At 37.7% G+C, this 27,681-nt stretch overlaps 1 protein-coding gene across 4 annotated transcripts in view; it reads right to left on the minus strand.

Moving 5' to 3' along the window:
- nrcama (neuronal cell adhesion molecule a) overlaps positions 1-27,681 on the minus strand; it is an 85,011-nt gene that overhangs the window by 13,289 nt on the left and 44,041 nt on the right. For 2 of the 4 annotated variants that reach the window (XM_053641004.1, XM_053641005.1), the window contains exons 3-18: positions 19,939-20,077; positions 18,353-18,370; positions 17,749-17,854; positions 16,137-16,333; positions 15,631-15,753; positions 14,258-14,428; positions 13,725-13,781; positions 12,646-12,757; positions 12,329-12,513; positions 11,747-11,878; positions 10,309-10,452; positions 6,116-6,227; positions 5,183-5,349; positions 4,293-4,440; positions 3,467-3,591; positions 923-1,024 (exon numbers count right to left, since the gene is read on the minus strand). In XM_053641004.1, coding sequence (XP_053496979.1) covers positions 923-1,024; positions 3,467-3,591; positions 4,293-4,440; positions 5,183-5,349; positions 6,116-6,227; positions 10,309-10,452; positions 11,747-11,878; positions 12,329-12,513; positions 12,646-12,757; positions 13,725-13,781; positions 14,258-14,428; positions 15,631-15,753; positions 16,137-16,333; positions 17,749-17,854; positions 18,353-18,370; positions 19,939-20,032 — 1,993 coding nt within the window. In that variant the 5' untranslated portion in view covers positions 20,033-20,077. Of the gene's footprint in view, positions 1-922; positions 1,025-3,182; positions 3,213-3,466; positions 3,592-4,292; positions 4,441-5,182; positions 5,350-6,115; positions 6,228-10,308; positions 10,453-11,746; positions 11,879-12,328; positions 12,514-12,645; positions 12,758-13,724; positions 13,782-14,257; positions 14,429-15,630; positions 15,754-16,136; positions 16,334-17,748; positions 17,855-18,352; positions 18,371-19,938; positions 20,078-27,681 lie in introns of all 4 variants that reach the window. The other 2 variants (XM_053641007.1, XM_053641006.1) reach the window with 2 other exon arrangements.

The following is a 27,681-nucleotide window of genomic DNA, read 5'->3' on the forward strand; positions in this document are numbered from 1 at the left end:
GGATAGGTACAAGCTGTAGTGCAGAGGTTGTCAAAGTGTTCACAGTCAGTGGCCTCTTTAAAGTAAAAAAAAAAAACCCACAGATCCCCTTAGTACAAATTTATTTTTACATACAAACTGTTAAAAGAATTCTACACTTTTAACTGTGTAAAGTAATACTTTGGCTATGATTAAATATAGTCACATAAGCATAATAGCTTTGAAAGATTGGCTATTTCCACCATTGTAACAAGATTAGGAAATTGTCGACCCCCTGGCCATTTTTCATGGAGCCCTGGGATCCCCAGACCCCACTTTGAAAATCATGGCTGCAGTGAAACAGACATAAACCTAATTAATTCAGTTTGTAATCAAATCAGTTTGTAATCAAATCAGCTGTTGAAATGCTTGTGATACGCCTGTGTTGTAGTCTGAATTGAATCTGTAAATGAAATTTTCTCCCTTTTCACTATTGGGATGTGACCAGACTTAAAAATTCTACACATTTCATTACACATTTCATTACTGAAACCTGTAGTGTTCAAAATTATATATATATATATATGTATTAGAAAATGTACAACTTTCAAGCCGTGTTTATAGAAGTAACTGTCTGTAGGCACATTGTTGAGCATTAATTAATAGTATGGCTCATTACAATCTATAAATTCATGGTTGGATATTTGTAGAGTTTCTAAAGCGGACTAATCAAATAAGATGTTGCTCGTTTTTTCATACGTAGTTATACCCCAAGCATCAACAGTGTTATCTCAATAAGTGCACTACCTAATATGACATCATCAAGACTACAAACATGCCCCGTGAAGGCTCCAATCGAACGAGAGCTAAAAATTATAAGAAGGAATCTATTCCCTGAGGTTAGAACTTTAAACGCAAGACCGTTTTTAATAAGTAGCTGAAATCAACAAGAAATGACGCATACTCTTGATAGGACTGTTGTGCTCGTCTCCAGGGATCCACGTGAGCTGGACGCTCCTTGCACCTGGATCTGTTAACTCCAGATCTGTAGGAGAATCTGGTTGTTCTGCAGATGGACAAAGAACAGGGCTTAAATATAGCAACTGATGAAGACAGCACTTCCGGCCAAGTCTGTAATGCGAAGTACAGGCAAAATGCAACAACAACAAACAGTTTAAAAAAACACAAATATGTATTTATGTACAATACTTGATTTTCTAAGTGCTGTAAAATGCAGAACACATGCAAAATAAGTCATGCATGAGTCAAAACATCTAAAAATGCACAACTTACACATTCTGCAAGCAACAATTTGACTTTATATTAAGTGTCTGTAATATCTGTACAGTTACACTTAAACTACACAGGCAGCTACAAAATAATACTGATGATTCATTGCTACTGATGGATTATTGTGGTGTATTTATATACAAACACCTGTACTAACTTACCAACTAACTCATTTTGGCTTCTCTATGTACACAATTGAACCTTTTATGAACAAATGAACCTTTGAATGAAGCTTTTATATAATTCTTGTATTATGTTTGTGTTGTACCATTCTACTCCAAAAGAATCAGATTAAAATCAACACCAACATTGATCTAATTTGACAGTTTCTGTATAATAACTGCATAGCGGACAGTGTTTTCTGTGAAGTTATGTAGTATGTAATATAATCACAATAAAAAAGGACACGTTATTGGAAAATGAGCAGCTCATATAAATGTTACACCAGAGAAACACTGTCACATATTTATTTATAAAAGATGTGCTAATCTAATCTAATGTGTAAAACTGAATACATCTTCAGTAGTTACATTAAGCTTGCCTGTATAGTTTCTGTATAGCTGCACAGTTATTAGGGACACAATATAAAGTGGCAACAATCACAAAAACATCAATGTTTCATGGGATTAATGGGGATGTTTCACTTTAAAAGAAACTTCCTGGGTGAAATGAATAAGCTTACAAACACAAATATGCCTTTTATAAATTGCCTTTTTATAATATCACAGGAGGGGTTTCTTCCATTAAATATACTATAAATATACAATAATGCCATGTACAATCAGAACTACACTGATGCAGATATAGACTATTCATATATCTGACAGACAAACCAGAAATATAATAAACAGATAAAACAGTGGTGTTTAAATTAGAGATGCACGATACTAAATTTCTCAGCCGATATCGGCAGATACTGATAGTTTGTTGGTTCTGTCTTTTATGCCGTCTTTTAGATGAATAATATTTAACTCCACAATTCTGAAGGAAATGCAAATAAAAACGTTATTCTCTCCATTTCAACAAGTTGTTTCACAGTAACTGGTCTCATAAACAAAAAACACATTACTCTAATTAACATTAACACATGAACTCAATTCTGAAGATTAATGTAAGATTTCTTAACTTATTGAATGTTATTAACTCATATTAACATTGACTGAACTCTAAAAAAAAAACCCTCCTGTTAGTCTCACATTCACTCACCACAAACAAAAGCATTTCTACTCCATCATTGAACATCAAACTGGTAATATATAGGCCTAATATAAACTTTTTTTTTGATGATATTAACTCATATTAATATTAACTAGATATGAAACATACTACTCTACAAATATTTTTCTGTGCAATATATATATATACTTTTTTGTCAACTCATCTTCATTTAAATCTTTCAATCGTGTACTGGCCCTTTAATTCAGCTCGAGCGGCGCAGCAAAAAGAATTTGACTCGATGCTGAAACTCCGGCTTCACTGCTGCAACGTCCGGTGTAAACGCACTCATTCATTAACATGCAGTGCAGAGCTTACAAGCTGCAGTTTTTTCGTCATTGTCACCCAATTCAAAGTAATTCCACACAAGAGACATCATCTTTACACACAGCACGGATTCAAAGTGTTTTCCCGCCCTCTTTTGATTGACCTGATCATCGGATGTTTTGAAAAAAATTGCCTTTATCGGCCGATACCGATTATTGGCCGATACATCGGTGCATCTCTAGTTTAAATATATTACACAAGAAATAAAAGTAGCTATGAACATATAATTCAAGCATGGCTATAATAAATCTACAAACACAACCATCAAGGCAATGAAAATAAAGCATGAAATAAAGCACAATGTGCTTGACTGCACCCTCCACACACACACACACATACACCAACCCAGGGCAGTATGGGATGTGACATGAAGGGTGTGTGGCTGATTTTACCGTAAACAACCGCTGGTGTAGGGGTAGGCTCTGAGATCGGCAGAGTAGGAGTGAGTTAGGAGTTTGCGATTAGTATCAGTACACAAAAGAATTTCAGGTATTTCTTTAGAATAGTAAAGCACATATGATCTCAGGTGATGCTGCAGTGATCCTTAGCAAGAATCTTATCTCGAATAAGTAGCTAATTAATAGTGAACAGTCCTTTTGCATTGTCTTATGCTGTTTTAAGGAACACAAGCTCTATAACCCTTTTCTACACAAGGAAGAAGATAACATATCCTTACCTACAACAGTGAGTTCGGCGCTGGCTTGGTCTTGGTCTAAAGTGGTATTCATGATGCAGGTGTATGTCCCTTCATCACTCTCTGTCACTTTGAGGATGGTAAGGGTGTCTGAGCCTATGACAAATCTAAAAGCAATTACAGCAAAATGTCACACATCCCAAGTGAGCTAGCAGGACAAAATACCATGGATTTATTTTGACCCACCAGTTAACCCAGTCCCAAGAGGCACACTGTAATGATCCATGATACGGTATATTTAAAAACTAATAAATAGCGAGCCAGAGCAAATGGGTTCTCATTAATATAAAGCCTCAGAGACATTTTTCTAAATACTCTGAACTAGTAACAAAAGGATCAAGACTGATATCACTACTTCTCTATATGCTAAAAGAGAGAACCATGGGATGCTTGCATTACTGTAAATACAATACATAAAAAAAAATAAAATCACGTGCATGCTCACTAAACATACATATGCATTCAGAAAGACCAAGGAGTCTGCTATGAAAAGACAAAAGCAATAGTAATAACAACAGGGTGCGCTTTTATAGGAAAATAATCAACAACATGGTGATGTGATGGAGCCCGATGCAAAGCTGGGTTACTTTTGCCGCTCTCAAGTCTGTTACAAATCGCTGACACTGGAGACTCCTTCCTGAGGAAACTTCACCATATTAACCATTCCACATTGTCAGAGCTGTTTGTTTACAGAAGATAAATCAACACCTCTGACCAATCAGACTCAAGAATATACAATGCTTTGGTACAGTGCAGGATTACACCAATATTCATCATGAAACAAATGAACATATGTAAAAATAAACACCTCTCATCATCAGGAAGCTCTCCATTGTCTTTGAGCCAGGTCATGGTGGGAATGAGGGACGGGTCATGCTTCACTTTACACTCAAACACCACATTTTGGTTCCTTTGGACTTCTTTGTAATCAGGCTGCTTCAGGATCCACGTGGGCTCTGAGAAACACAAACAGAGAAACATATTGGGAAAGACAAGATTTACAGTAATTTGGGACAGCGTTTAATCCTTAAAGAACCTGCTAATTATTCAGTTATTCATCTTAAATCCAATTATTGACTAGTTACTATGATTTATTTATTTAACATTTTGTGAAATGAATAGGAAAGGAAAATAGTTATAAGGTTGATGAATGTAAGGCTATGATTTAAAAAAAAAAAATCCAAAAGAGCCTAAAGGATTGTGTGCTCGGCATTCTTTTACATTCTGTATATGGATGCTTATGAGTAAAATCACTCACAAAATCGAAATGGCTACAGAGGTGTTGATTCACGCTTAACAGAGAGAAATAATCGAGCATATGTCTTTACAAAAATACAGTACATATTTTAATATACATAATCTCTTATCCTAACGACTGGGTTACACCTGCTAGCTCTCAGCAACAGAACAGGTGCCAAAGTGTCTGCAGGCAGAAGACAGTGGAGAAAGTTCTTCAAGCTTAATGGACGTGTAACATACCAGTTTCCTGTTTTGTTCTTTGGAAAAGCACTTAACATCATTTACCTTCATTAGGAAAATGGACAACATGCAAGCTAAGGGCCAAACCTTTTGGCCTAATGCCTAATAAGAGGTTAGAGGGCATTAAACCTTTACATGGATACTGGCATCAAACAAGACAGCAAGGTTTCCATTTCTCACAAACTCAATTATTGCTTGATAAAATTCTATAATACTCACCTTTGACCTCCAGGTATACGTGATTCTCAGCGATGCCGAGAGAGTTTGTGGCAACACAGGTGTATTTGCCAATGTTTAGTGCCTGTGCTACCGGGATCTCAAGAGTTCCATTATTATGGAACATATATGGGTCTCCTGATAATTCACTGGAACGGCTGTCCTTAAACCTGTAGAGAGAAAGATCCACAACGCCGTCAATTTGCTACAAGGCTACCCACTTGTCTTTAGCGTACAGTATATGTTTCCTTGTCCAGGACATAATAATATTTTAATAAAGCAAGTTAGCACCTTGCATGGCAGATCTGCTACCATTGGTGTGTGAGTGTGTGTGTGAATGGGTGACTGAGATACAGTGTACAGCGTTTTGGATAAAAGCGCTATATAAGTGCAGACCATATTCTGTGTAAGAATATGAAGAGTCCCTGAATTATCACAAGCAGAGTTTGAACATAAGAGGCAACCATTATCTATCTCGAAGACCTATTTAGCTAAGACTATAAATGGAAAAAGACTTTACAAATGTATTAGTACTATTATTAGCAAAGAAAACGTTCTAATATAGTGTCACAGATGCTCCATTAAAACAGGGAAGAACACATTCATGAGTTCCTCTAAATACGCCAACTGTTCTGGCTCTAATTATGTAGCTGTGGCAAAGTTGACAAAGTTGCCATTGATGTTGTGTGTTTGACACAGTGTGGCTGAGTTCTCACAGCACACTTAAGTTAGATAATTAACTTTTCAAAGTAGAGAAACATCAGATCTGGGTGATAAAAGAACGTCTTCGCAGTCTGTTTAACACACTGTCCATGAGGGTTGTGAATGCAGAGCCATAGCAGGGCTGTTAATGAGCGCACACACACAGATGCAAACACATACTTGTTCACACACAGACGTACAAACAGATGCGCAAACACATAGACACACACATACCATGCTACTCTGGGAATAGGAGAGCCAAAGGATGCGCAGTCCAGAAGAGCAGGCTTGTTCATGATGACCTGGTAGACTTTATTATTGGGAGTGAGCACTCTCGGAGGCTCGGCTGAAACAACAAGAACAAATATATAGTAAATATTGTTGAATATGTTTACAAATTACATTAGCAGACTGAGAATTAGCATTAGCAGGTGAGAACATTAAATGGTTTAACACACACTGTAAAAACTAATAGCTATCTCAAATTACACAATGTTGTTGAATTGAATCAATTTTGCCAAATTTTTTTAGTGCCATTTTACTCAAATCAACCTTGTGAGTCATGCCAGTCAAAGTTTTTCGCATATCCCAGCTTGTTAGGAAGCAGGGGTCAGAGTGCAGGGTCAGCCATAATACAGCACCGCAGGAGCAGAGGGGGTTGAGGCCCTTGCTCAAGGGCCCAACAGTGGCAGCTTGGCATTGCTGGGGCTTGAACCCCCAACCTTCTAGAAAGATCTTGATAGAGGTAATCTGTCTTTTCTTTATGTCCCCAAACTGAAAGTCCTCTGAGACTGACTCCTCCCTAATACAGTAGACTAGAACGGTATTTAGTTTATAGCATCATTTGAGATATATCTTTCCTAAAACAATGCTCATTGTTCAGTATCGTCAAAACAAATGTCGTCATGTTTATCTTTCAAGGATGACTATAACTTATCCTACTGTTGAACCTTAGTCTTAAATTGTTCATTCTTAATCCTTCTCAGCAGAAACCCGATGTGACAGCAATGCACTCAATGTTCTCGAAGGGCTCCTTGTTCTACATTTTACAAGACCTGTTTTATAAATTAGTGTGTAGTTATGTTGTAGTTTTATCCAAGCTTAATGGATAGGTTTGCTTTTTTTCCTGTCCTAGCCTCATTAAAATGTTGAACATTTTAAGATGCACTGTATGTATACATCTGATCAACTTTAAAACGAGGTATACAACTATATTATGTTTTGAGACACCTGACTGATCAAATGGAGAAAATGTGGTGAAAGGTTTACATTAGGTGCTTAATTTCCTTCAAAGTGCATAACCTGATGACACAACTTGCTTCCTGCACTGAAAAAAGGGAATAATTGGACAGACTGATGAAAGAGAACATATTATGTATACTTTACATAAAAATATGAAGTCTCTCATCAAAAAGTGATTTCTGTCACATTTTTTACATAATGAAGGTTAGGACAGATGCAAGTGCAGATAAAGAGTTTATTTAGAGAGAGAGACAGGCAGACGAATCCAAAACAGTAGACAATAGCGAGGTCAAGAACCAGGCAATGGGTCAGGCATTGGCAAACAGGTATAAACTGGGCAAGGCTAGAATCAAGAACAAGAAACGAGAAACAAAGTGAAAGAACATGAAACTAAACGAGGAACAGGGGACTAACACTCGGTATGGTGATAAACGCTCAATACTTCGCAAAACCATTGTGTTCAAGCAGTCTCTTTATACAATGGTTGTGAGTGCTGTGACTTGGATGCAGGTGTGCCTGAGTAGAATGAATGTGAGTGTTCTGGGAATTGCAGTCCATGGCAGCCATGTTTGTAGGCCACAGTGCAGGATGGGAAATGTAGTCACTGGTTTGCTGTGATATAACAGATTTCATTGCTTATGCTGAATGTTATTTAAACAACTTTCTAATTACTTGTTTGAATTATGTATAGTGAGTGTGATCAATTCACGAAATATTAACATGATCCAACTGCGCTGTAAGATCTTGCAAGAACGTCAGCGCTGATGGGAAGAAATAACTGTCACATTAAATTAAGCTGGTTAAAACATGTTTGGCATCATGAGAGGGTTTTGAAAATACATGATAAAATCATGTTGGATGTAGGAAAACAAACTGTGTTAATGAAACTCAGTTCATTCCCATGAAACTGATCTATGCATTTGATTGAAGTAAATTCAATGAACTTTTTATTTTCAGTGTGCGATGAGAAATTGAGTGTGGGTGAATGGCTGAGTTAGAAAGGTAGAAGACATTAGAGGAACCAAAGTGAACAGTTTCACTATATATATATATATATATATATATATATATATATATATATATATATATATATATATATGTGTGTGTGTGTGTGTGTGTGTGTGTGTTTCTTAAGAGAATTTTGATTCTGTTACTTTACTGAAGAAGAAAAGCATTAGATAAAACCCACTCCGCAGGAAGGGAGGGAGCATATCTGCTCTGATACTTATACATTCAGACTTCATCAGACAGAACATAAAAACTATTTACCAATAATGGTCCTTTTGTGGCAGCAGACTTAATTAATGGTGCACCACAGTGTAGTATATTGTTGGGAAACCCTTCATCACCACCTTATAATCCTGTTGTTTTTCAGGATGTCTTTATTTTTATCTATACTATGCAGGATTCAGACAGTGGTGAGGCCTGGGCACAGATATCTGTTGGGGTGCTGACTGTAATTACTGTAGACACGCTTCAGTGCTCTCCAACCCTGCTCCACCTTGAACCAGTCTCATGGCGATCACTGTCAAGGGAGGTACTGTAATAGACTCTTCAGAGCCTACGACAAGCACTTTGTCTCCTAGTTAGGTTGTCATATTCTTTGCACTTGGAGTATCCCAAGCCCATGAAAAAAACCTTATTCATAACGTCATGCTTTTCTTGGGACTAAACAGGCTTTCACCAAAACTGCAAACAATAAAAAAACATGCCCTGTTTAGAATTTTGCAACCGTTGAGTACTTGTTCTTATCATTTGTGCAGCACGGCCCATTTAGCACTCCATCCATTAGCAAAAGTAAGACCAAAGAAGTTTAAAAATTCCAACTGTCACAATGCAATTATGTCCAGCTTTTGAAAAGTACCTACATTTTGTAAAGATATTGTCATGTCAACGCAAACTAGTGACTCCTTTTCCAAGAATGCACCACGAACTACAAACATGGCCAACGACTACAACTCCCAATGGAACACACAGACACCTACTCCTGAGGACTAATCACACACACCTGTTCCCAGTCACACTGACAATCACCACTACTTAAGAGACTGCTCATTCACAAGGTCCTTGTGAAGTAATACATTCAGTTGCCATGGTCTCTGTTTATTACCAAGCCGTTCCATTGTTTTGTCTATTCTGGTTTTGATTTTGCTTTGCTTTTGACCTTAACTGCTCTAGCCTGTTTGCTTGCTTGCCTGACCACTGCCTGTCTTTGTTTCTGTCTTTAGCCTTGCCTTCTGGATATTATAACCTTCATTAAAGCTCTTATCTGCACTTGTATCTGTCCTAAACCTCAGTACATGACAAATATTGGAACTTATTGTCATTCCAATATATATTTTTTGCACGTTGTTTCCATACAACTATGCATTTCCTGTTATCTCATATTAATTTTTTTTAAAAACTGGCTAAATAATAAGGCTTGGACAAGAAATGTTAAATTGAAAACATAGTGTTGGTTGCCTTTATTTAAACCTTCCCAATTGGATGGCATTTGAAATGATGCAAAAAAAATAGTAAGGGGAAAATAAATTTGTTCTTCAAAACTATTTCACATTCTTGATTCTTGCTTTAGGCTACGACAAGTATAAATGTTTCTTTTTGGACTATGAAACCTGATTTCCAGTGATACATGTATGAATGTTTGAAGCCATGATTTAGACTTTAAGGCAATCGTTTTGCATGGTTTTATGAAGTAAATCTCATGTGCTGTGAGTAAATGTACAGTTAATGTTTCTTTAGTTAGACCAACTTAAAGAAATGTATTGTTTGGAATACACTGGAGGTTTACTTTACACGAAATGATTAAGTTACTTGGCATAGTGATTCTGAGTTGTCTATACTGAACCTACAGTACATCTAAATTATATAATTAAGTAAATTATAAGACTTTGTTTGACTTACATAAACCCAAGACAAAGTGTAGTGCACTTGGGCAATGTTACTCCTAACAACATGCAATTCCTTTTAATCAAAGTCAACTTGGAATTTACTTAGAATTTTTTTTAACTTGCATGCTTTTTTGAAGTAAAGTCAAGTGATTAGATTTCACAGTGCAGAAGTGGTGATGATAATACTGAAGCGATACGGCAAGAGCAACATCACAATTACATAATATTTACATAATTGTGTTTCATTCAACGAATAATTCTAATGAATGATATTATTTAAAACAGATGTATTACCCAATACGTTGACGAAGGCATTGGCAAGCAGATACCCATATTCATTAGAGACATTACACTGGTACACAGCGCTAGAGCCAGTCTGAACCTCAGTGAAAATAATAGAATCATCCCCCAGCTTCCGGCTTGGGTCTGCAGGAGAATCTAAGAAAAAACCAAACACATATACAAAGCATAAAAATTGTTTCGACAGAAATTGATTTCGTGAACAGAAATCACTCTTAAAGTGCAAACATCTGAAGAGCTACTGTATAAGGGTTAGAGTTATAGATTCCTGCCCCTTCTAATTACTTCCTATTAGCTTTTGACAGTTAAAGGTCTCACACATAGGGCCACATTCAGAGCCGAGTTAGGTTTGCCTAGTGAAGATTTAATACATATCATTATTCAGACCTCAGACAATAAATACGGTGCTGTGAAAAAGTATTTGAGTTCTTGTTTTTGTATATATCTTGTACCAAATAGTTTTAGATCTTCAAACAAATTACAACATAAAACAAAGGCAACCTGAGTAAACACACACTACAGTTTTTATTTTTATTTATTTTACTGAACCAAAAAAAGTTATCCAACTCCTATCACCAATGTGAAAAACTAATTGCCCCTTAAATTAAAAATCTGGTTGTGCCACCTTTAGCAGCAATAACTGCAACCAAACGCTTCCTATAACTGGAGATCTGTCTTTCACTTACTTCTAAGACTAGGATTTACTCCTATGCTTTGAATCATTGTCTTGCTGCATAATGCAGCTGCACTTGAGTTTCAACTTTCGGACTGAAGACCGGACATTCTCCTTTAGGATTTTCTGGTAGAGAGCAGAATTCATGTTTCCCTCAATTACTGCAAGTGGCCCAGACCCTGAAGCAGTAATGCATCCCCACACCATCACACCTCCACCACCATGCTTGACCGTAGCTATGATGTTCTTTTTATGGAATTCTGTGTTTGGTTTACGCCAGATGTAACAGGACCCCTGTCTTCCAAACAGTTCTATTTTCGACTCATCAATCCACAGAACATTCTCCCAAAAGGTTTGAGATTTTGGCAAATTTTGGGAATCTTAATCAGAGACATTGCTTATCTTGAGGACAGATCTATTCTACGGATCAAATAATGAACGAGACTTACTTAAAGTTAGTTATAAGCGTAGATGATGCGTCTTTGGTTAGCTTGTCCTTCAACCCACCAGCATGTTATCTTTATATTATTATATTGCGATTATTTTAATCATTTTATTAATGAAAATCTGACACCCCCCGAGGCATTAACTACGGTAATTTGCATAATCTGAACAGCGCATTCTGAAAATGGACTTAAGCAGCTGTGTAATCTGTCTCTGAATAACTTTCCCCTCATAGATACTGAGGTAACTTTTGACTCTGAATATGGCCCATAATGAATATCACAGTAAGCATGTGTAATAAGAAAAGAAGCTGACTCTCAATGGGTACTCCGTTCATGAACCAGGCAATGGTGGGTTTGGGGTTTCCTCTTGCTCGGCAGGTTAACTCTCCGTTCTCTTTCGGAGCCAAGACCAGATTGCGTGGTGAACTGATCCAGTATGGAGCAGCTGGATCCCAACAAACAGGAACAAAACAGAAACCGGAGTAAGAATATTTTCACATGTATTCCCACGATTCTTACGTATTTGTAGTCATTCCTACATGAGAGACCTAACATGAGATTTACAAGTATGCACAAACGACACAACTGATTCATAGCGCTCAGAATCTAGAGGCCTACATTATGCAAACGTTTTCCATCTGACAGCATTTGTTTCCAGTATACAATACAGTACATACAAGCTCTTAATGCTGTCAGTGCTCGGAACCTTTTCTCCTGTACTGCACTTTTCACGAGACAATCGAATGAAGTTTCTCAATATTCGATGTTGTTTACTGACAGAACATCGGTTCCCCAGATAATAAAGTCCTGCATTGCATTTAAAAAAAATCAATAAGAGGAAATGTAGAGGAGAGCAAATGTCGAGAGAAGTGATTGAGCCTGTTATCCATCTTACTTTTCACAGTTACTTGGATAGTGTGGAGGGCAGAGCCCAGGTGGTTCTGTGCAGTGCAGCGGTAATCCCCAGCATCTGCCTCAGTGACCTCCACGATCTTGAGTGTTTTCTGAAAGTTTAAGAACTCGGTTCTTGTAGCGGGGAGCTCACCGCTCACCTTGCTCCAAGAGATCTCTGGAGTAGGGCTGGAGAAAAAAGCGAGAGAGAGAGAGAGAGAGAGAGAGCTTATACCAGGTCATTGCTCTGACTTAACTCACCGTTGAAGTAAAAACAGATCATGACACAAAACAAAAAAGTAAAAGTAAGAGTTGGCTTACAGTCCTGCGGCAATGCACTCGAGCTCCAGAACCTGTCCTCTAAGGACCATCTTTGGGCTAGTAGAACCACTCGGAACCAAAAATGAAGGCTCTATCTCCTCTACTGCATCATCTGAAGTGAGAATACCCACCGTAAGAAGTCTGATTGAGCAGACAAACACCTTCACTTGTGATAAATAATCGTTTTAACATTAATACAGTTTAACAACAGTGCTGAGCTGTGCACCACATTTCGACTGCGTTTTTACTCACTAATTCAATTCTGATCACCATATAGCTTTCAAAACTAAAAAAAAAATGAACTTCCTTTACCTTCAGTCAGGCCTGTAGCCATGGGTATATAAAATCAGACATTAACCAGTGACACGAGAATCAAATAGCTGCTAGAACCTTATTCTAAAACCTTCAGTGAATGAGGCCCGGAGTGAATACGAGGCAACAGCATCAATGAGAAATGAGCAAACTGCAGGTGAGTCTCAGAATCACTTGAATGAGGTGGATAGAGGGATCAGCGGACAGTACTGGAAGTTATTGGATGGTTTGTCTACAATATCCATCTGAAAATCTACAAGCATGTGATGACAGCAGATTATGACTCGTTATCCTGAACTAGATACTAACGAGTCAACATGAACGTGGTTAAAAATCTAGAAGAACTTCTAAGGAGGTCATGATGACAGGAAATTTATCAAGCTAATTTCTCATTTTTCACTATTATATGCAGTAAGCATTTCAAATAACAACAATCATTTTAAAATAAGAATTAAAAAATTGTGTTGTGTGTATTAGCTAAAGAAGCCTGGAAAGCAAGAGGAAATGTCACCATGCAAAGTTGTTATTTTGATTGGATCAAGTAATAGATCATACAGGAATATGGAAATAGTCATATTAAGTAACAAGTAAAGAACAAGAACATTTGAGTATGTAAGAACCCATGTTTGCTTTGGAGAGGTGAGGAAAGGCTGATTGACCTTTTGTGTTAGTGAGTGATTTGTGGTTGGTGAAACGAAGAGAGGGGTTAAGCTCTAGGGGTTGGTTAAAGTACAGAGGGGCAATCAATAGGGGGCGGCATCACTCACCACCAAACACATCAGTCTCATTCAAATAAGCTGCCATTGTCTCATTGATAGCATCCACTGTAACACAACAGAAATTCAAATGCATGTAAATCATAATTTTAAAAAAAACTAAAAAAAACTAAAAAAAAAAAAATTGCAAAATAAAATTTTTAAAAGTGGCTGAATAACAAAAAAAAGGTCTGTGGCCATAAAATGAAAGCTGTGGATGAAAAAACAAAACAAAACAAAAAAACAAGGAAAAACATGATTAATGAAATGCTTAAATAGTTGTGCTGTCTGTGACATTTCACAAAAACATGCCCCACGTGTACTCTTTGTCCCTCAGAAAGACGGGACAGTACGTTACCGTGATGAATGGTGGTTTGGAGGCTTTACTGGAACCTTCTCAAACAAAAAACTATGTGACTCCAGACAAGGCCACCCATTCAGAGAGGGTGGCATCGCAATTGTGGTTATCGTAATCATAAACTACTGCAGGAAACTACCCCCAGTTTTTCTCCTACAGATGTACGCAGCACTCATAAGGGACTCACTGTTGAGGACACGGACACTGATGGGCTGCTTTTGCTGAATGGTCTGTGTGTGGGGGAAGCGTGCGTAACAAATGTAGTCACTTCTGGAATCTTCCAGAATCACGTTGGAGAAATAGAGGTCACCGTTCAGGCCCTGAGAGACACGGTTGCTCTGTGGAAGCCTCTGGAAATCTGGGGATGACAAAAGACAGAGAGAGAGAGAGAGAGAGAGAGAGAGAGAGAGAGAGAGAGAGAGTTACAAGCAGAGACAGACAGGTGAGGCTATTAAAGACTGCAAATAGGGCCAGGATGACAGCTACATGCTTGAGCAGGTACAGAGAGCACTACGGAGTAAAGAAGGAGAAAAAATAAAGATGAACAGCTCACTGCCTCAACCGTACTACTAAAGTGTGTGTAGCAATAAAACATGACAGCTTCATAAAAATCTGAAATTCCTAATAGGACCTATAGAGTGAAGTAGGTTATAGTAAGTGCAGCTCTCTTCTGTTCAGGGGAACTCCAGAAAATAGACACACTGCTGCACTATTGTTATACAACATCACACAGGCCTGACCCTCTTATTTCTATGTCGTTTCATAATTTTAACCCCTTATCCTCAAAAAGAATAGTCTACAAATCTTTTTTTTTCTCCATTTTTACAATGGAAACTGGATATTTAAAACAAATCAGATTAAAGAACATTCTATGATCAATATGTGATCTGGTTAAATGAGTAATGTGCCTAAGGCACATTATACAATAACCTTATACAATTTTTTGTAAGATTGCTTTTTTTTTTTTTTTTCAAATCAAATTTTCTTTCAATTTGGTCAATTCTCACCAGCAAACTAGATCTTCTCTATCACATGACAGCAACAGTACCAAACAGGGAAGGTGAAGGCTAGCATGTGACGCCACCATATCATCACTGGGCAACTGAATACACACAAAGGGATCTGCTCTCTTCCTCATACATGAGCTCACAGCGCCCATGACTGTCTAGTGTCGCTCTGATTGAAAGGGGAGAGAGTAACGCCATCCCTCCCACCTAGACAGCACGGCCGATTTTGCTATCCTGGACTCCCGACCACAGATATCTGTGGCATCATCTGGATTCGAAGTCATGATCTCCCGATGATACAGCGAAAGTTTTTCAATCTGCACCACTCAGAAAGCCAAGGTTTTTAATTTTATATCACAGAATATGTTCCATTCCCCATTGCAAAACCAGATCATCACAGAAAAATATCTTAATTACATTCGCCTTAATGATTGCAGCCTGTTTCTGAGAAGCAATGTTTGGATTGATCACGGAGCGCGTGATCCTCAGATCTGTGTGTATAAGGGAGGATTGGTGTTTTGAGATGCAGTGGAGGCTGAAGAAAAAGGCTTACTGTTGTCCATCCAGAAGACGATAGGAGGAGGGAGTCCTGCAGGAGGTCTGCACTGCAGCACTAGAGACCTGCCTTCCAGGATGACGATGGGTTTGATTCTCTCCTTGGACCACAGAGGCGATCCTACACGACACAACACACGACTCATGCGATTAAAGGTCTTTTAGACTTTTTTTTTTACACAGTGGTCCACCATGCAAAATAGACACTGAGTTACTTCTGGAGTGATGAAGGAAAGAGCGAATAGGAACGAAGCTGACTTGAAGATCAAATTTCAACATGAGGAGAATATGATGGGAATATTGAGGAAACTTTGCATGCTCTGTGTTTAAATTTATATACCTTCCATAATAAGTGCTTTGATGATGGCAGACATGACTTTTTTTTCACATGGATAACAAAAAGAAAGTTTCACTTGAATAAAATTATACATTCAAAAGCAGGAAATGAGTTGAAAGAACAAGCCAAAAGTGCAGCGAGATTATGAAGTATTAATTCAAACATACTCGATTGGCGGATGACGATGTTGTTTGAGAGAGCTGTCCCATGCTCGTTGCGTGCAGTGCACTGGTAGACACCCTCATAATCCTCTGCCCTCTCCACTCCACTGATGTCAATCACCAGAGTCCCTGAATGAGGCTTCATAGTCACTTTAGAGTCCTTGTCAACATCAAAATGGATGCCGTTCTTGGTCCAAGAGAAGCTGTGTAAATACAGTGAACATTTCAGTCATAGAAAAGTAACAATGCGCTGTTTTATGCACTGCCTTTATGTGTCTGGTCTGTTTAATATAACCAAACAGTTATGAGTCATCATCATAACACACCACAAAAAATAATTGATTTCATAAAGCCCATTGGTTCTTAACTATGTAGATGACACACCATGTATGTATCCAATATACTGTAAACTATATAGCCAAAATTATGTGGACACCTGACCATCACACTCATATGTGGGTCCTCACTAAACTGTTGCCACAAAGTTGTAAGCACACGTCTTTGTATATTGTTGCATTACAATTTCTCTTCACTGGAACTAATAGGTCCAAACCTGTTCCTTGGTTTGCCAGGGCTAAAGTGGAAGAACTCGAGTGGTCTGCACAGAGCCCTGTCCTCAACCCCACTGAACACCTTTGGATGAACTGGAACGCCGACTGCACCCCAGACCTCCTCACCTGACATCAGTGCCTGACCTCACTAATGCTCTTGTGACTGAATGGGCTCAAATCCCCACAGCCACGCTCCAAATTCTAGTAGAAACTCTTCCCAGAAGAGTGGAGGTTATTATAAAAGGAGGAAATAAACCTGGAATAATATGCTCAACAAGCACATATGAGCGTGATGGTCAGGTGTCCCAATACTTTTGGCGATTAATGTACATATAATCATCAGAGTATTTTATTGCACACTGACCGTTTAGCACAACCAGACTAACCAACCGTTTATCTCATTAAGACAAAGCAAAAGGATTAAATATTGCTAATATATGCTGGCTGACAAATTTCTGGCTCAAAGTTGATATTCAGAAGTAATGAATCTGGGCTATTTGTGAAATTTAAAGATAGCAAACCAAGGACTGTTCATAACCACTGTTGGGTAAGTTACTCAAAAAAGTAATCCACCACAGATTACTAATTACTACTTTGAAATTGCAATTTGATTATATTACTGATTACTGCATGTAAAAAGTAATCAAATTACTAAATACTTTACTTTCAAGTTACTTTCAAAACCTGACTAACCTACAAAAATACACTACAAAAAAAGCTGGATTTATCATAAAACTTGCCTCGGGTGTTGGTACTGTTTGTAGGACTACCAGACAAATAAATATAAAACTTTTCTAACTAGGCTAGTTAGATATACAGTAACACTTTATACCCAACTCTGTTCATAAGATAATTACGCTCTATCCTTTAGTTAACTGCCACTTGCTTATCTTCATGCCACACGTCCATTTTGTCGTACTGCCGTATATTATTTAATGACGGCTCTAAGAAGTTTTTTAATGGCCGAGATAAAAATGCTTTATCGATTCGAGTGTTTACAATTCAAATAGAGTTAATAACAAATTAAAGCCGAGTATGTATAACTACCCACAACATAATCCTCTCACCTTGGATGAGGTTTTCCTTTAGCCTCACAGTGGATGACAATGTTTTCCCGTGGATCGACAATGTAATCTTTAGGAGACTGGTGGGTTATGGTTGGAGGCTGCGGCACTAAGGTCACACATAAAATGAATAAATTAGGACGGCCGTTACTTGCTCTGTCCGTTTACCAATACACCGCAATGAAACAAGCACTCGCCTTCAAACCCTATATTACACACCCACAAGCAAACTGGAACACAAAATGTCATGCATTCATAGTTTTCTATGTCTATATAGGCAAAACAAAAGCAAGCAAATGAATAAGACTGGATCACAGCACGCAGGGCTAGCATGCAACATGTAAAAGTCCTATAAACACTACAAACATGTGTGTGTGTATATATATATTTTTAAAAAATTATGTATTCAGAAGTGAACTTCATGCTGAATGAAAAGCATAAGCGCAAATCTTGCTTGCACTGAATTGTCTCAATTGCATCCTTAATTACAGTATCTCCCAAAATTAATGAATAAGAATTCAATAAAAAAAATTAAGCTAGAAATCAACACAAAATGCAACACAAAAGCAAACAGAAATTCCAACATCAAAACAAATTCATGACTTACATCCTTCCAGAACTTTAGCTTTATTTCCCAACAGGAGAGAGAAAAATAATGACAAGTATAAAAGAAGATCACATATTAGTGTAGTTTTAAAGAGCTGGGAATTGTAGCTAGCTAAGTATTTCCATTACATAAGCATTCTTAGTAGAAATACTGTATGTCTAGTCCCTGATTTGGATCTGGGTGCATTAACTGATGGTCATAATTGAATGTAACAACTTTATGTTGTCTGTTAGCTAGTATCGCATTCACTACAGGATATTAGCAATCATGCTGTAGATATTGTAAATGTACACAATAATCACAGGGATTTAATGAATCCCACTGGACTTTATTACAAGGGTCTGCTTCACGACCAGATGGGGTGAAGTCAGCTTCGTTTTAAATACTGACATTTAGAATTATAAAAATGAGCTAATCCTAATTAACATTAGAAGAACTGCCGAACAAAAATATAAAGCTAAATTGGGTCTACAAAATTAAATAAAATGTTAAAAAAAAAAAAAAAAAAAAAAAAAAAAAGAATAGTAAAAAGAATGGTAAAGGAAAAGTTTTTTTTAATTAATGGGGGTGTAACGATTCAATTTGATTTGATTCACGATACTGCATTCACAACTTTGATTTAATTCGATTCTCAGAATATTTCGTACAATGACTGAAAAGAATCCTGTTTTATTTCTGAATCATCAACAATGCAAAACAATGTGCATTTTTCTCTGTATAAAACTAAATAAATCAAAAACGGCTATGAAAAGATGTTTAATATTGTAAACAAAATTTACCACAAGTTCACCATATCTTAAAAATTAATTCATAAATGTATAAGTTCTCCCACAACTTTTGACTAAATAAACAAAGTGTTAGCTCAGTAGCAGAAATAGAGCTCCAAATTTCTGCAGCCTCTGGTGTTGTTTGAAAGCTACTGAAAAGCTACATTTAAACCGTTAAAACATGGTTGTGTAACCGTAACATAACGCGTCCGTTGCGGACCGGCTGAGAAGGGTCCGCTGTCATTATACAGTACGAGAGCGGCCTCTAGAGGCAAAATAAAAACCATCGCTGACAAATTCTGTTGTGTTATTTAAAGTGTTTTTTGGATGTCTTTATTTCTTTTTGTTATTTGGACTGTTACATTTTGCCTCAGTTTGCATGTATATCTTTTATTTACTTTAATATTTATTAATATATATATATATATATATATATATATATATTCATATTTTTATATTTATTTCATTTTTAAAGTACATTTAATTTTTTTTATTTTAAAAAGTACTACATTTTCATGGTACACTCAGAACTGTTTATTTTTGTAATAAAGGTCAGCAATGTTTTACTTTGAGTGTTGTATTTTTATTCAGTATCAATTTCAAAAACTATCGGTTGATTATTCAGTTATCGGCAGGTACTTCCCTACCTAGTTATCGATATCGGTAAAGTCCACTATCGGTCGACCTTTAATCGTGATGCTTTGTGTCACGATGTATTGTTACACCCCTACTCAATATTAGATTAATATTTGTGCCTGAAGTGTAAGAAGGATCTTTTGGGACACTGCAGTGAACGTGTATATATGCATGTGTACTCACGGTCGAGAGGGACCTCCAGTGCTGTGAGCACATGACCCAGGAAGAGCACCAGCAGCACCATACGACAGTCTCTCGACCTGTCCATCATAAGCATGGCAGACCACTATCAGGGCCACAGTTTCCACAAGAACATCCACCACTGTAACAAGAAAGAAAATGGAAGAATGTTAACTATACTGTATATGTTAGGAAGTAAAAAGGAGTCAGTATTGAATACAGGAAGTAAAAAAGAGACATATGAAGCTGTATGGGGTGGAGGGAGAGAGACCAAAGAATGGACTGAAGGAAAAAATGTGCCACAGTAAAAAGAAGCAAAGAGACAGACATTATGCATCAACTTGTACATAAATATTATAGATTTTTATAAAGAAGTAAAAAATGAGACCTCTATAACAAATCCATTACTACACCCATAACCTCAATTACTCAGACATACAGTACGGCAATGCCATTATCCCCTTTATCGATCATCACTAAAACGTGTGTAGCTACAAAAAAACCATACATTTAACCGCTACTGTGGATGTATGAACTGTTACAGAGCCATTCTAATATTGCATCTAATGTAAACACAACACTGTTCAAATGCCTTGGGTACATTTAAACCAGCAAACAATTTGTATGACCAGCCTTCTCCTAGAAAACAGCATCAGCATCATTCTTTCAGGTACACTGTAGGCCATTATTTCAAGCATCATGGGGAACTTGCACAGGTGCTGAGCTCAGCTCTTACAAAGCAATCAGGCTTTCATCTGAAAATTGGTCTATTAATTAATATGGTACTTGAGCAACATACAAATTATTCTGGAAATCTAAAATTTGGTCAAAATCCATATTTTTCCTTGCATGCATGTAATCATGTACATTAAAATGGCCTGTACACTGCAACCGCCCAGAATGAGAACTTACCTAATATTTACATAGCTCTGCTGCTTGTGTACTCTGGTAACCAACCAAAAGTTCAGGCTTTCAATCAATCTGTAATTTGACAGTACGTACACAGCAACAGCAGAGGAACTGTCCAGTTGATAGGTCTTTTCAAATTACATTCCAAGCTTTCCCATGGGTTGTCATTGCACAACAAATATTGTACTGTTAAACTTTAAAACAGATGTGTAGTGTAGTTAGTATGTAAGTACTTTTCCATTACAAACTGGAGACATTTCTGCTAATTAGCTTTCTGCTATTCCGCTGCTCCAAGTGTTGAGCAAAAGAGTGCAGAAGAGCAAAAAAAACAGCGTATTTAATAATTTTCTATTCAAATAACATTCATTTTATTTGTAAAGTGTTAGACTTGACACTTTGTTGGAGGCCTGTTTATTCTTTTTGGGTCAAAACCTTCATCCTTGTTTTATCCCAAAGTGTCATGTTTGACATTACAGATGTTTGGCATCCCTGATAAATCTTGTTAACTAAAGTTAAATATATACTTGGCTAACGTTAGCTAAGTCAAACATACATTGCTCGATTTTATTTCAAACTCAAAACATTCTTCTTCATTTACCTTTGCAGAAATCGAGCGAGACTGTACAAGTCGAGAGAATGTGAGACTGGGACTGGAGCTGTCAGGTTGTCTTGGTTAATACTGGAGAGGACAAAACACTTACATGGATCATTCCAGATTTGTGTATCTATAGGCCCATCTCCTGTTTTACTGGGGAGAAGAAGACCACTGTATTGGTGTATTTTTGAGTGATAACACATACTAGCTTACTCTGAGCTCCTAGGCAAAATGTGTAAAGGATGTCAAATCTGGTAACATAATATAATTGGCATAAACACCACTGTTTATCACGGCAATGAGGTATCATGTAGGGATGATAAAATCGTTATATTGGACAAGCCTACTGCACACAGTCATGCAATGGGAGATGGATGCAAGTGCGGTTAAGAGCCTTATTAGAAGAGAGGCAGACAAATCCAAATCGTAAGGCAAATTCGTAGTCAAAAACAGGCAAATGGTCAGGCAAACGGAGAACAGGATGAACTAGGCGAAACAAGAATCAGAAACCATGGAACGAGAAACACAATGATCAAAAGCTTGGTACGGGTCTGGCGGAAAACACAGGAACACACAATTCTTTGCAAGGGGTTTGAATACTAAACGTGATCAAGGGTAAATCTCTGACACACACCATTAGACACAGTTGCAAAATATAAAAGACCAAAATAAGCTATGCGATAGGTCTTCATGTCTGAAACAAACTTTCCTAAGAATCGAACTGAATACCCTCAAAGTCATTTCAGCAGGGTGGAACTGAAAAAAGCCATCACTAATGTAAACATAAAATCCTGCAATCACTTGTGCCTGGTTACCATGGATTCCAAACCCCATTCTCCTGCTAGAAAAACTTTGCTCTTCAAAGTCAAACAGAGGGTAGAATGCAGCTGCCAATCACGTATCTGCCTCTAAAGGGCCTTCATTGTTGCCAGGCTGTGCAAATGTCCCATTATGCCATTAACCAAGAGAAGGCAAGCAACTTCAGACTAACTCATCTGACACTGCATATTCACAACGTCTGAGGGATTCAATGTGTGCAAATGTCAAAACAAGATGAGAGAGAATTATGGAGAGATGAGAAGAGTCAGTGTAGCTTGTAACGGGGGAAATAAGTTTACAGCACTCATGGCTGCATTAGCTACTTTCCAGTCTCGAGTTATTCATTTAGCTTGACAGTAAGTGCACCTTCCAGTTAATGTTAAGAATCTGATGTAGAAGTCCGAGCTACCTTTCTACAAAGTCTCCTAAATTCTAAGAGCGATATAATAAAAGGATTAATAATACAGCCGTTAAAGAGTCCTGCACTGTCATTATATTGGACTGGCTCCACAGTTGTGATGATTACGGCCGTATTGTCTCCGCTACACTGACGGGGAGATCCTAGTCTGTATCAGAAGTGGCATTGGCCCCGCCAGCTGGATGTACACAGCACTAACAGGCTCACTGTGCTCCTCGAGGTGAATTTCATTCTCCCAATTTGTCAGCTTACAAATGTTCAGTGACACATTCATTACGCAGAGAGGCACAAAGTCACAGAATGAACTCTTCACACATTTCAGGAAACAATTATGCTGCAGCAGAATAGGCCCTTCTGCTAAAACAGCATCGACACGTCATACTGAGCGATCAAGCCTAAACATTAGAGAAGCTAATTCGATTTGTATTATGCTAATATGAAGCCATCTGCATAAAACTACATGACTGTTTGTAGCAGATGTGCTGGCTGAAGCCCTTCTGTTCTCCTTGCACCACTAAAATATCAGAGCCATCTTCACCACACGCCATAACCACAAAGTGCAACGGCACAAATGAATCTGTTCATGCTCTGTGATTCTATTGTATCATGTGCTATAATAGCAAGTCTTAATATGCTGCGTCTGGTAGGACAAGAGGCAGGACACCCGGCCTGCTCGTCTCCTGTTCGCTTATCACTGCAGGGCATTGTATATTTGCAGGAGCAGGTCTCGGTTCATGGTGTCCTCTGGGACTTTATGTATTTGTTTGCCGATGGCTAATTTAGCATTAGCACTAAAAGCAAACCGGACTGTAGCTGGAGGCATGGAGTCACTGTGTGGAAATTTCATTCGCTTCAGGCGCTGAATCAAAGACGAGCGTTAACAACCGGACAGTTGGGGTTTTTTTTACACTGGGAAAAATCACAAGCACAAATTCACAGCTGAGTCAAGCATATAAAAAAAAATGAAAGATTTGTTATTGCCTTTCATATCCTAAAGGAAACAAGTGCAAGAATTCAATATTTATATAACAGATCTTAACATAATCCACAACTGAACACAAATGAACCAGTTCAAAAGTTTACACACCCTTGATTATTGATCCTGTGTGTCGATACCTGGATGATCAGCGACTGTGTTTATGTTTTGTGATAGTTGTTCATGAGACCCTTGTTTGTCCTGAGCAGTTAAACTGCCCACTGTTCTTCAGAAAAATCCTCCAGGTCCTGCACATTCTTTAGCTTTCCAGAATCTTCTGCAACGGTAGCTATATGATGTTCAGATATATCTTTTCACACTGAGGACAACTGAGGGACTTGTACACAACTATTACAAAAGGTGCAAACATTCACTGATGCTCAAGAAGGCAACACGATACATTAAGAACCAGGGGGGTGTAAACTTTTGAGCAGTATGATTGGTGTAAATATTGTCTTCTGTGAAACATGTATATACCTTACGTAGTTTTAAACAAAATGATGAGAATTTACACCAATCACCCTGTTCAAAGGTTTACTATATATATATTTATATACTGTCTACTGCGAGAGTCTACCACTGTCTGTATCCAAGAACTGAAAGTGAAAATCGAGGTGTAAAAGAATGAAAAGTAATGTCAGAATGTGTGAATGAATTTGCAAGTGCGTGTGTCTTTTACTCACTGCATCAAAATAATGCATAATATCAAAAACGATTTCAACACAAAACTCCTAACATATAATCATCTGTCCTTGAAAATGAATCACTGAATTATCAGACCAGCAGGATAACAGAAACATGTTCAGATTCAACAAAATAAAATCCAATATTTCATGACAGAAATGAGTATGTGCACTGAGCGATGTACAGGCAAGAGCTGGAGTCAGCCTATGTGGCACTTCTCCCATCTAATTCCCATCAAAGATCTTTGGCAAGGCAGTAATAAATCATTTTGATCAGACTTGTCATATACGTCTGATGGAAAAAGTCAGATGAGGAGATTGATTACTTTGTGCCTCATATCACATGCTTCACCTTGCTTATTGTGTATAGAGAAACAGGCGAGTTTAGCGTTCGATAAAAAAACGTGCATTCTATTTACTTCGATGTAAAATGCTGTTCTGCTCGTGAAATAATTAACCCATTGTCATTTCCCCACATTGGCCCTGTGGCTGGCCTCTGTGCATCCGTTCACTATTTAAATGAATGCACATGTCAGGGACATATGGCTCTCCACATTCACTGAAGCAGAGAGTCATTAGGGCACAGTCTTCCAGTCCCGAAATCAGCAGGAAGCCATGTTCAATCAGAAGTGCAATCAAAAACACTGTCTCACACACACACATACACAGACACATAGAATCATCCTGACTCTCATTACCAGTGTCATACTGACATCATACTGCTGTGAGCATAACGTTCTTTATATTCACCCTATAAGAATTCAGGCTGATTTGACAGCTCAAAGATGGCCTCCTATCAATCCTAGAGGAATGTGTTTATATAGATTGCTATTTGGGTCAAATGTGTTACCACAAAAATCTAAGGAAAACAGATACTTTCTTAGTACTTGAGCTCAGTTTGCAATTTGATAAAATAATCCTTTACAATGATGCCAAAGCCATCCACTGGCAGGAGTCTCGAGAGTAAATCTGTCCATGCTCTCTGAGTGGGAGGGATGACATTACTCCATTCATAGTTAACTAGCTGGCTAGATGTGTGCTAACATCACCTACTGTAAAATACAGTGCAGTCGTAAAGTAGCAGCAAAAACTAATGGGTTGTGCTGGATCCAGAGCCTATCCCTGGAACACTGGACTTAGGGTGGGAATACACCCTGGATGGGACACCAGTTGATCACTGTAGTCTGTTACTGTCTCTAAAGTTGGTAAGTAAATTTAGCATTCCAAAACAAACAATTCTCTAATTTTGGTGTGGGAAAAAATATCCTCTTTTCATCCATCATTTGGTTCCATCCATCAAGGTTGCACTGCATTACCAGGGTAGAGAAGAGAAGGTGTGGCACTGACACAGCAGAAGGTCACCCAATGTTTCCAGTTTGCACATTCATGCATTTTCATTCCTTCTATCTTCAAAGCACTGAATTAAAAAGGAGAGAACAGATCGTTTTTGCCTGCTAATTGCTCTGTGTGTTTGCCTATAGATTAGTTACTATCTATCGATGGTGAATACATCACTTTGTTGGTGGCATATAGTGTGAGTAATCAGACATTGAGGTATACTGCCAAAACTATATGGACACCTGAGCATCACACCTATATGTCGTTCTTCCCCAAGCTGTTGCCACAAATTTGGAAGCACATGCTTGTACAGGATGTCCTTGTTTGCTGTAACATTACAATTTCTCTTCACTGAAACTAAGAGGTTCAAACATGTTCCAGCATGACAATGCACCTGTGCACAAAGCAAACATCCATAAAGACATGGTTTGCCAAGGTTGGACTGGAAGAAGGCGAGTGTCCTGCACAGAACCCTGACCTCAACCCCACTGAACACCTTTGGGATGAACTGAAATGCAGACTGCACCTCAGACCTCCTGACCTGACATGCCTGGCCTCACTAATGTTCTTGTGGCTGAATGAGCATAAATCCCCACAGCCACACTCCAAAATCTAGTGTAAAGCCTTCCCAGAAGAGTGGAGGTTTTTATAACAGCATTGTTTTTGGTTTTGGAATGGGCACATTTGGTGTGATGGTCATGTGTCTAAAATACTTTTGGCCGTATAGTGTATTTTGGTCTTTTGACCTTAGTAGGTTGTACTATATCCAATCAAAATGCTTTATTCTAAAGTAAAAAATGCAGACAAATGGACAACTTCTTTATTCGAAATGTCCCAGAAATTAAACAGTAAAACAGCACTCACACCTTTCCCGACCGGATAAAACGTTACGTTTTCTGAAAAATGCTATGCTTGTACCTGATCACAATACATCAATTGCATGTAAAGTTTCCTAAATGTAATATTTATTAATGATGGCAGCATATTATTTAATAATTACAGTGTCACTGCAGTGTTCAGGATAGTGAGGACGAATACGGTTACTGAAATTATGGTCCTTTGCTATATCACACTGCAAAACTTTTATTATTACAGAATAAATTACTTGTTACATAATGTAATGATATTTAATGTAACTCGTTACTGTGTGTCATCAGTATAGAAAGTTTCTTTTTGGTTAGGATTTTTATTGGATTTTTTAATGACCTGTGTTGCATCTTTCCATTTATACACAGTAAGCATTTTCTTTTTTCTTTCTTCTGTCTATTTTCAAGAACCCTGGACATTTTATGTGTCCAATTCCAAATATCCACTATACCAGACACAGTATTTTATATAGTTTCCTTCAGAAAAAATATTGAATTCTTGTCTTTTTTTTTTTATCAAAACACTGTATTCCCTGTACTGAGGAGCATGACCTGTATGTCTTAAATTATTTAAAATCTTTCAAGCATAAGACTCTTTTTAAATTATTTAACATCTTCATGGTGAATCAAGCATGTCAGTATTTTTTTTTATTTTTTTATTTTTTTTGAAGATTATAGCTGGCTGTTTGAAGGTTCTATTAGTACAATCTTCTCTGCTACTTCTCTTATCTATAAAGACGGCTACACAAAAGCATTCCATCAAACGCAGGCTGTGGGTACGTCCTTCATAAGCCTCTCATTAGATTTTATAATTGCAGAGGGGGTATGCAAATCAGCGAGATGGTTAACATATGAATCGAGGTCCTGTAGTTCATGGAATGCAATTGGATAAAAACAAGCTGGTCTCCTTTTCAAAAACACAACAACAATAAAACTCCATCTTATACAAATTAACAACGATGAGTGTTCGGTGTTGTTTATGGTGTTGTTTTCTCGGCAGCTTTTTAACTCAGTAAAGGTCACATGGGTTTAGCAAAAACATGATTCATCATCAGAGCTTATGTAATTTACACGAAACAGCGTTTATGATTCAGCGTGATTTCTTTTGGTACCAACAGAATATGATCTGTGGTTGTATTAGC

This window comes from Ictalurus furcatus, chromosome 14, assembly GCF_023375685.1.
Source record: "Ictalurus furcatus strain D&B chromosome 14, Billie_1.0, whole genome shotgun sequence".
NCBI classification, from domain to species: domain Eukaryota; kingdom Metazoa; phylum Chordata; class Actinopteri; order Siluriformes; family Ictaluridae; genus Ictalurus; species Ictalurus furcatus.